Source organism: Orycteropus afer, unplaced genomic scaffold (assembly GCF_000298275.1).
Source record: "Orycteropus afer afer isolate SDZICR_OR568_19922 unplaced genomic scaffold, OryAfe1.0 scaffold00051, whole genome shotgun sequence".
Classification (NCBI taxonomy): Eukaryota; Metazoa; Chordata; class Mammalia; order Tubulidentata; family Orycteropodidae; genus Orycteropus; species Orycteropus afer.
Window position 1 is genome coordinate 11,407,536 of NW_006921638.1, and position 10,964 is coordinate 11,418,499.

General features: G+C 35.9%; 1 protein-coding gene across 1 annotated transcript in view; it reads left to right on the top strand.

Annotated features, from left to right (window-relative positions):
* Positions 1-10,964, top strand: part of MIA2 (MIA SH3 domain ER export factor 2) — a 129,145-nt gene that overhangs the window by 108,163 nt on the left and 10,018 nt on the right. The window contains exons 25-26 of the mRNA XM_042780651.1: positions 1,472-1,630; positions 7,526-7,648. Coding sequence (XP_042636585.1) covers positions 1,472-1,630; positions 7,526-7,648 — 282 coding nt within the window. The remainder of the gene's footprint in view (positions 1-1,471; positions 1,631-7,525; positions 7,649-10,964) is intronic.

Genomic DNA, 10,964 nt, shown 5'->3' on the forward strand with positions numbered 1-10,964 from the left:
CTGTAGCTTTGGCCCACTGGATGTAAGCAATCAGGAGATAGCCTTTGAATGTCTTTTTTAAAGTTCTGTGTTTTACTCCCGATGAACTCATCATTACTGGCTCTTGCACATTTCTTAATTTTTTTACTTGCTCAGACTTCTGTTTCTAATAAACTGACTAGTAGAGGGACGAACAAGCCAGAAGAAAGGATTTGGGGGAATTTAATAGAAAATACAACTTTAAGGAAAAGTGGCAGTTGACTTCCTGAAATAAAAGTCAGCTGAACTCCTGACTCCATAAAAGGGATGGAAAACTAAAAAAAAAAAAAAAAAAATATGTATTTAAAAATGAATGTTTATAATTTGCACAGATTACTAAGAAAAGGTCAAATTAATTTTGGTCTCCTCTCTTAAAGGAGGTACTGAAATGTGGGAAGCATTTCAGAAAGACTTCCAGTGAAAAAAATTTTTTTAAGCTATTCCTTGAAAGGAATAAGCTTTTGTTTTCTGGACAATATAATTTTGAGAAGACCTCACTCTCCCCCCAATGACAGATAAATGAGGTATTAGAATATTTTTTTTATTGAATGTTTAATTTTTATATTTTTCTTTCCCTTTATAATTAAATATAGGTTTTAAATTAAGTTACTATCCTTTCTGTGGTCATAAGAAGGGAACTTTAAAATGATTCACTCCCTGTATAATGCAAGGATGCCGGATGAATGTAATCTTGTTTAAAGTGTTTATTCCAACAATGCTGTTACTGTTTTTGAAACTCTAGTCTTAAGACTTGCCTTCAGAGCCTATGAGCTCTCTCTGAGATTTAGAAACTTCTAAAAGCCATGTAGATCCAAATTTATCTGGTGGATATAAAGTTTATGATCACATTGGTTAAAATTATTTTGAGCAGAAGTGAAGAGTTATATTACAGCATTGAGACTCAGTTTATTGTTTGCCTTTTAAGCTAATCTGAGTATATTGCCAAAAGAGTTCTTCTAAAAAATACTTTAGTAGTAGCAAAATCATTGAAACAGGTATATAGCCCTTAATATGATTGTTTTAAGGAATCATTCTTAGTTTGATATAGAATATTACAATATCAGTTTAAGCAACAAACACCTCATTTTATAAATATTGAATCTGGTATAGACATCTTTACAGTGCAATTTACTTTCTTACCTACTTTTCAGACTTAGTATTTACAGTTTACAATTTAAACTTAGTTGCTTCTTTTTTTCTTAAACAAGTAATCGATGATTGTGATAACATTTTAAAATGAAATTTTAGGCAAGTGTTTATTTATGCACAAGGCAAAATTATTTTACCTTTTTTGTCCTAGAAATGGCTTTGGTAGGATAGAAGTATAGTCTAACATCTTTTAGGTACAACTTTGTTTTCACTCTTTCAAAAAGTATCTGGGTTTTATTTATTTATAGATCTCCTAATAATTAATTTTCTCGATAAAACAGAATTGTTATTTTTGTTTAATTAGGTTCCAGAGGACCAGGGAATCTCTTGGACCATCAGATGACCAATGAAAGAGGAGACTCAAGCTATGATAGGTTACTTGATCCTCATGGCGCACCTTCTGACACTGGTTCTCTGTCACCTCCATGGGAACAGGATCGTAGGATGATGATCCCTCCATCAGGTTTGTAAAGAGTCTGTATTTGAAGGGTGGCCAGTATGTGGAACACACAGGAATAGAACATAGAGAAATTAAAAAAAAAAAACAAACCACGTTGTTGTGTGCCCTTTGTGTCAGTTCCAACTCATGGTGACTCTGTGTGACACATATTAGAAAACTACAAAACACAAATTTCTAGATGGACTAATTAGGGATAATTGTTCACATGACAGGAAATTGATTTTGCTTCACAATGGAATGTTTTTAACATCCATTTGAAAATAGTTAATTAGGATAAAAATAAGGATTAATAACTGTAATCCGTGTTTCAAGGGACTGTATTGCAAAAATTTGAGGGAAATCCTCTATGTCTATGTAGAGGATCTTTAATGAATTTCACAAGTTACCAGTACCAGGAATCTCATATGCTCTTCCTGTCTTCCGAAAATATGATCTGTTATAGTGGTTCTCAACCTTGACTAATCATCAGACATCAACTAAGAAACTTGAAAAAAAAAATAGATACCTGAGTCTCAACTTAGACAAGATCTTCTGAACATGAGCTCTGGATGTGAACTTTGTATTTCTAAAATAAACACCTCACAAGATTTTGAAAATTAGCTGAATTTTAAAACCACTGATCTAACCAAAGCCCTCACTATATGGGCAAGGACACTGAGTCTCCAAAGAGATTAGCTGACATTTTTAAGGTAAACAGTTAGCTAGGTGAATAGCTAAGACTAAAACTCAAGAATCCTAATTCCTAGACCATTCCTCTTTATTTCCACTATGAATACAGTATAGTTATTTTACTAATGAGTTTGTTGTTCTTCCATAAGTTTAGGAAATATTTTACATGTTGTTTAAGAGTTGCCTAAAAGCTGTAATTTTTAGACCTTTCAGTATTGTCCTACAAATCCTGGCGTCTCTTTCCATTTTTTTTTCTCTTTCCTCTGATTGGATAATTTCTGTTGATCTGCCTTCAAGGGTATTTACTTTTTCTTCTGTCATCTCCATTGTGCTATTAAACCCACCCAATAAATGTTTTACTTTAGGTACTTTATTTTTCAATTCTACACTTTCCATGAGGGGAGCTCTGGTAGCATAGTGGCTAAGACACTTGCCTGCTAACCAGACGGCTGGCGGTTCAAACCCACCAGCCACTCCTCGGAAGGAAGGTTGGGCAATCCTACTTCCGTAGTGATACTGCCTCGGAAACCCAAGGAGGGGTCGCTATGAGTCGGGGCTGACTCGACGGCACATAACAACAACAACAACAACAACAACACTTTCCATATACTGTTGCTTTTTTTTTTTTTTTTTTTTTAAATAATTTTGAGTTCTCTGCTGAGATTTCTTTAATTCATAAGCATTTTTAAAACCTCATTAAACATAGTGTAATGGTAGCTGCTTTAAATACTTACATGATAATTCCAATATTTGGATGATCTTGAGGTTGACCTTTATTGATTATCTTTTTCCTTAAGAATGGGTCATTTTCCTGTTTCTTGGTATATCAAGTAATTTTGGATTGTATCCTGGGCATGGTGTAGATTCTGAATTCTGTTATATTCCCCTGAAGAAAGTTGTTGATTCTATTTTAGAAGACAGTTTTAACTTGGTAAGACTCAAACTGCAAATTCTTTCTCCCTTTTGATTGGCAGCTGCTCAAATACCGGTTTTAGTCTTAGCTGAAAACTATTCAAATTTGCCTCACACCTTTGTAGCTCAAGGGTGAGCTATAGACTTTGCCAGAGACTATTCACAAAATTTTGGGCTCCACCTCCCTGGCTCTCTCCATTCTGTGATTTTGTACTGCCATCGTCTTGGGCTTTGCTTTCTGCTTCTTTAGCCAGAAAGGTGACCTGTGTTCTGTCAGTTTTAGCTGCTCTGTGCTATACCTCAACTGTGGTTTCCCTTTAGACTAAACCATACCAATGAGAAAATCACCTATGCTGGTCCCTTTTCCAAACTTGTCTGCTTTGGTTCTTTGGTTCATGCTTCGTTTGTTCATGGTGGAGAGCTTTCAGATAGTTATATTTTGTGTGTTACCTAGAGAGAGGGTTAGTCTGTTATGAATTGATTCTGCCACACTAGAAGTGGAACTTGATATCCGTAATTTTCAAAGCTTAACTAAAGTTCAAATTTGTAAGCTTTTAAATTAACAAGTCTTTATGGAAGAGATCTGTATCTTTTCTCTAGAGAATATCTCCAAATACTGCACTTGATCCATTTTGTTTGATAACAGTTTGGGTCAACTATAATTTCAGTGAAGTAGGCAAGGGTTACTCTGCAGACACAGCAAAGGAATGTTGTATGACCCCTGAAATTCCAGCTTGAGTTGGAGTAATGTTGATAAATCCATTAACTGTTAGCCCTATTCCTACTCACTGTAAAATTACAAAAGTGTTCCACATTTGCCTTTGGTACATCTCCAGCTCATCTAAATAGTCACTGGACAGGTTTCTGGATAGGTTCTTTAATTTTGTATTCTATTTAGTTATTTGATAAATTAGAGCACTAAACAAGGAAAGAAGGGGTCCTTGTTTTTTATCTGGTAATTTTTGGTGCATTCTTAAACAAATCATTTTACTGGTCGTTGTTTTATCATCTCTGAAATATGAGCTTCTGCAAAACAGAATGTTCTAAAGGAACCTCCCCTCCCTTTTGTACACACATACATATGCACTATTATTTTAGGTTAAATTATTGGGACTCATGAATAGTTCTGCTTCCCATTAATTGTGTCTGTAAGATTTTCCTTAAATTTAAAAATAGTTGTTACATCAAAAAATAATCTAACAAATAAATTAAGCTTCTGGAGAATATATGGATTCCGTAATTGTTTAAGGCTTACTTGTCATTTAGTTCTGTTAATCATACTTTGTGATATTTATAAGTTCCCCTTACGTTTGGCAGAAATTTTTTAGATATCTGTTGACTTAAAGTTGTTGTTGTTGTTGTTTTGTGCCGTCGAGTCAAACCCTACTCATAGTTAGTAGGCAGAAATAATTTTAAGTGGTTTGTGATTCCATTGTTTTTAAAAATCAGTTGTTTTTATATTGTTAAATACTTCAAAGGGAAAAATAAATAAACTTTATATATAAAAAAAAAAAAAAAACACCTCACTGCCATCAAGTCGATTTGACTCATAGTGATCCCTCCTTAGGCTTCTGAGGCAGTATCTCTACGAGTAGATTGCCCATTCTTCCTTTGGAGGAGTGGCTGGTGGGTTTGAACCACGAGCCTTCTGGTTAGCAGTCAAACAAATGCCTTAGGCACTACACCACAGAGCTATAATGCTACATCTTGTTATTTTTCTCATATACCCTATTTCAGACATTTTTATTGCTTAGAGGTTTTATTGGCTAGCTCTGTATTCAATCCTAATGATTATTAAACATTAACAGAGAAAATTGGCTACCATGTTAGACTTTTGTATCTATAGTACAAATGGTGCAGTGCCTAAGGCATTTCACTACTAACCAGAAGGTTGGCGGTTGTAACCCACCAGCTACTCTGGAAGGAGGATGCGGCAATGTACTTCTGTAAAGATTTACCGCCTTGGAAACCCAGTGGGGGGGTGGTACTATGAATTGGAATCAACTCGATGGCAGTGGGTTTGTTTTTTTTGGCTTTTAACATTTTTATGTATTTTTATAGCTTAGATTACTAGTTGTAGAGAAAAAATGGTATAGGTGAAAAAAATAATTGGATTAGAAATCAAGAAATAAGGTTTTCAATCTTTTTTATCTTTTTGTGTGATTTTGGCAACTTGTTTTATCTCTGTAGATCTCAGCCCTTTTATACTCTAAGGGGTTTGAATTAAGTGATCTGTATAATCCAGTTAACTGAATAAACATAGTTTACCCAGGTATTAATAGTTAATATTGAGGTTTGTTAGATAATTTTCTATCTTATGGACTTGTTGAAAAGTAGCTCGAATGCTGGTCAAATGTCTCTGAGTTTCCGTATTCTCATAGATCATGGCCCCATAATACCTTACTGCTTTGCTAGCCTTCAGTATTGTTAAACGGTTTTAATAAAAAGTGTATCAATTTTCTTAATGATGCAATATCATCAAGTGAGGATAGGAGAGGAGGGGATTATTGAGATTGGAAAGTGAGAAGAAAGTATACAATAGACATTTAGGAGAGTTGTTGTTGTTGTGGTGTGCCGTCGAGTCAAACCCGACTCATAGCGACCCCTCCTTGGGTTTCCGAGGCAGTATCACTACGGAAGTAGGATTGCCCAACCTTCCTTCCGAGGAGTGGCTGGTGGGTTTAGGAGAGTAGAGGAACTAAAACATCAATAACGTGATTACAGGGCAGTGTTGCATGCCCATTTGAAATTTTTGGTCATGAATATAAATAAATGAGACCAGTCAACACTGCATTTTTAATATAGTGTATAATTATAAAATAGTATTAATTTATCATTACAGCTACTTTTCAGTGTTTACTTTGTGCCAGATAATATTCTAAATATTCTTCAGAATCATTCTAACAACACTAAGAGTGTTATTCCCATTTTACAGATGAAGAACAAAAGTACAGAGAGGTTTGGTAACTTACTGAAGGTCACAAAACTAGATAATGTAGCAAATTCCTGCCTCTCACCTCCCAGAATTTACCTATTAATAATACTTGCTTCAGCTATATGAGTGTATGCATATGTATGTGCATATGTGTTCATATACTTTGCCATGTCAGTAATAGGGTAGGAGAAAGTTAGTCACATGGTTCATCCCTGTGACCCTCCTCATACTGGCCATAATATGCACACCTAATCTATCTAAGTGTCTGTCACCTCCTAGGGATGAAATAGACTGCCTCAATTTTTTTAAAGAATGATGATTCCACAAGAACCCAGGAATTACCATTTTTGTCGTTATAAATGGCCTCTGGGGGCAAAGAAAGGGGAGGCTGTAGAACTACCTGAATAAGAATCTTAGTCCAAATTCATGTCTATCTAAAAACTGGAAAAAACCAAACTCATTACCGTCGAGTTATTTCCAACTCATAGCGACCCCTCTTTGGGTTTCCAAGGTGCTGTCTCTACGGAAGTAGATTGCCCAACCTTCCTTATAAGGAGTGGCTGGTGCATTTGAACCACCAGCCTTCTGATTAGCAGAGATGTCCTTAATCTGAGCACTGTTAACCTTCTACTCATCTGTTGAGTCAGGGTTTTTTTTTTCCTTTAGTTTTGTATGGAAGCTAAATTCCAAAATGTTGAAGTTACTGAAAATTGGACCACTGATGACCTCTGAATGGTAGTCTTTTTGCTTTGGTGACAATTTATTTATTTTTTTTATCATCATCTGTTCTGCTAAATTTCTTGCTATATTTACAACATTTTCTATTTTTGTTTTATTTTCCTCTTCCTAAAGCCTTTTTTTGATATGTTATGAAAATTGAGAGTTAAAAATGAGTTTATTTACAGATATATGTATAACTATATTCTATTCATATACCTGATTTATATGTAATAATTGAAACTCAAAATTCAAAGTAGCATATTTATGTTTACTACAAAAGCAAATAAAATAACTGCTTGCTTTGAGTAAAATATGAAGGAGCTCTGGTTGTGTATTGGTTAAGGCACTTGGCTGCTAACCAGAAGGTCATTCGTTCGAACTCACCAGTTGCTCTGTGGAAGAAAGATGAGGCAGTCTCCTTCCATAAAGATTTACAATCTTGGAAACCCATTGGGAGTCATTATGAGTTGGAATTGACTCGATAGTGGTGAGTTTGCGTTTTTGATTAAAGTATGCAGTTTTACTCAAACTGTTCATAATTGTCTCCCAAGAATATGGTTCAAAGTCTTTTAGGAAGCTGTAGAAATGTCTGAATTCAATATATTAGACTTACTTGATTATTTTTTAATATTAAAGAAAACATTTTAAAATTTGTTTTCTAGGCCAATCCTATCCTGATACAATTGTTCCTCCACAAAGACAAGATAAATTTTATTCTAATTCTGGTAGACTGTCTGGACCAGCCGAGCTCAAAAGTGTTAATATGCCTTCTTTGGATAAAACAGGTAAGAATATGGTTCAAAGTCTTTTAGGAAGCAGTAGAAATGTCTAAGTTCAATATATTAGATTTACTTAACTTGATTATTTTTTAATATTGATGAAAAATTTAAAAATTTCTTTTCTAGGCCAATCCTATGCTGATCCAGCTGTTGCTCCACAAGGACAAGATAAATTTTATTCTAATTCTGGTAGACTGTCTGGACCAGCAGAGCTCAAAAGTGTTAACATGTCTTCTTTGGATATAGCTGGTAAGAAACACTTTCTGAAAAAAATAATGGTGGCATACTTAAAGAAATGGAAGTCGAATATAAGTCTAATATAGTTGCTCTCTTGTAGCTCTTAAAGCCAAACTTTATTTCCTGAAAACTTCCTGTTTTATATTTTTTATTAAATTGGACAGGCATAGTCTCTGAATGTACTTTGATGGTTGATTTCAGCATCATGATAATGGGTTTACTGTATGCACCTAGATAGTAAACTTTGCTCTATTCTGTGATAATTTTTTTTTTTCAGTTCACTTACATATATCCTATTTAGTAATCAGGTGATAAGGGAGATACTGCATGGTTTTAAATCAGGAAGATTGTGTGCCAGGGTTGTATCCTTTCACCATACTTACTCAGTCTGTATGCTGAGCAAATAATTCGAGAAGCTGGACTATACGAAGAAGGATGCAGCATCAGGATTGGATGAAGACTCATTACAGCCTGCAGAATGCAGACGACACAACCTTCCTTGCTGAAAGTGAAGGTGACTTGAAGCACTTACTGATGAAGATTAAAGACTGCAGTCTGCAGGATGGATTACACCTCAACATAAAGGAAATGAAAATCCTCACAACTGTAAGCAGCCATCATAATAAATGGAGAAAAGATTGAAGTTGTCAAAGATTTTATATTACTTGGATCCACAATCAGCACCCATGGAAGCAGTAGTCAAGAAATCAGATGTTGTGTTGTACTGGGAAAATCTGCTGCAAAAAACCTCTTTAAAATGCTGAAGAGCAAAGATGTGTCTTTGAAGACTAAGGTGCCTAACCCAAGCCATGGTATTTTCAGTTGCCTAAGGCACTTGACTGCTAACCAGAAGACTGGCGGTTCAAACCCACCAGCCACTCCTCGGAAGGAAGATGGGGCAATCTACTTCCGTAATGATACTGCATTGGAAACCCAAGGAGGGGTCGCTATGAGTCGGGTCTGACTCGACGGCACATAACAACAACACATGCATGTGAAAGCTGGACAGTGAATAAGGAAAACTGAAGAAGAGTGATGCTTTTGAGTTGTAGTGCTGGTGAAGAATACTGAAAGAACCACCGACTGCCAGAAAAACTAACAAATCTGTCCTGGAAGAAGTGCAGCCGGAATGCTCCTTGGAAGTGAGAATGGCCAGACTTTGTCTCACCTACTTGGTCATATTGTCAGAAGAGACCATTCCCTGGAGAAGGATCTCAAGCTTGGTAAAGTGGAGGGTCACTGAAAAAGGGGAAGACCCTCAATGGGATGGAATGACGCAGTGGTTGCAACGATGGGTTCAAGTGTAGCAAGGACTGTGAGGCTCCTGTACAACCAGGCAATGATTCGTTCTGTTGTACATAGGGTCACTATGAGATGGAGCCACTCAGTGGCACCTAACAACATGATCCAGCAATTCCAGTTCTATGTATATACCTTAGAGAATTAAAATTACTGACATGAGCAGATATATGCGTTTATTACAGTATTATTCACAATAGCAAAAAAATGGATCAACCTAACTGCCCGTCATCAAATGAATGGATAAACTGTGATACATATCACAATGGAATGTTATATAATCATAAAGAATAATAATATTATCAAAATATAACATGGATGAATTTGGAGGACATTATGCTGAGAGAAATAAGTCAATAACAAAAGGACAGATATTGTATGATCTCACTATTATAAATAGATGAGAATAGGTTTATAAACAGAAAGCACTATTCTTTGGTGATTACCAGGGATGGGAAGGAGAGAGAAGAGGGAATCACTTTCTAGATGATAGAAAATTGCTAGTTTTGGTGATGGTGAGGCAATACTGAGTAAGGGTGAAGTCAGCACAGCTTGACTAAGGTAAAAGATGACGTTAAGTATTCAAGTATAGGGAAGCAGGAAGCATTGAAAGAAGATGGAAGGAATGCAGAGTCTCTGTACGAAAAAGAATTGGTTGATGTTCAAGCATTTCAGGAACCAGCATATGATTAAGAACAATGGTACTGAAAGAAGAAGTCCAAGATGCACTGAAGGAATTGGCGGCAAACAAGGCTCCAGGAATTGATCCACTGAGGTGTTTCAACAAATAGGTGCAGTGTTGGAGGAACTTACTTGTCTATGCCAAGAAATTTGGAAGACAGCTAACCATCCAGCTGACTGGAAAAGATCAATATTTGTGCCCATTCCAAAGAAAAGTGATGCAACGGAATGTGGAGATAATTGAACCACATTATTAATATGACACACAAATAAAATTTTGCTGATAACTCAAGAACAGTTGCAGCAGGATACTGACAGAGTACTTCCAGAAATTCAAGCTGGAATTCAGAAGAGGACATGAAACAAGTGATATTATTGCTGGTGTTACAGGATCTTGGCTGATAGCAAAGAATACCAGAAAGATGTTTACCTGTGTGTTATTGACTATGCAAAGGCATTCAACTGTGTGGATCATAACAAATTACAGATAATGTTGCAAAGAATGGGAATTACCAGACCTTTAATTTATTCTCATAAGGAACCTGTACTTATACCAAGAGGCTGTCATTTGAACAAAACAAGAGGATACTGAATGGTTTAAAATCAGGAATTGTGTGTGTCAGGGTTGTAGCCTTTCACCATACTTATTCAATCTGTGCTGAGTAAATAGTCTGAGAAGCTGGACTATATGAAGAAGAATGCAACATCAGGAGTTGGGGAAGAGTCATTAACCACCTGCCTTATGCGGATGACACAGCCTTGCTTGCTGAAAGTGAAGAAGACTTGAAGCGCTTAATGATGGAGATCAAAGACTATGGTCTTCGGTATGGATTACAGTTTACTTAACAACAACAACAACAAGAATAGGAGATGATTTTGGTAAAAGCTACAACTTAAATACAATTTTGCAACAATAGTAATAACAGCCAACCAACGTGTTTGGTTATGAATAGCAAAGAAACACTGTTTGGTACATAACCGCGCAACTTTAGGAATAGTCCGTTTAGGCTAAAAGGCTTGCAAAATAGGACTGGGAAAGAGCTGCAACATCTGAGTAAACCCAGCCTTACTCATGGAAAAGAGAAAGCTTTCGAGACCTTCATTT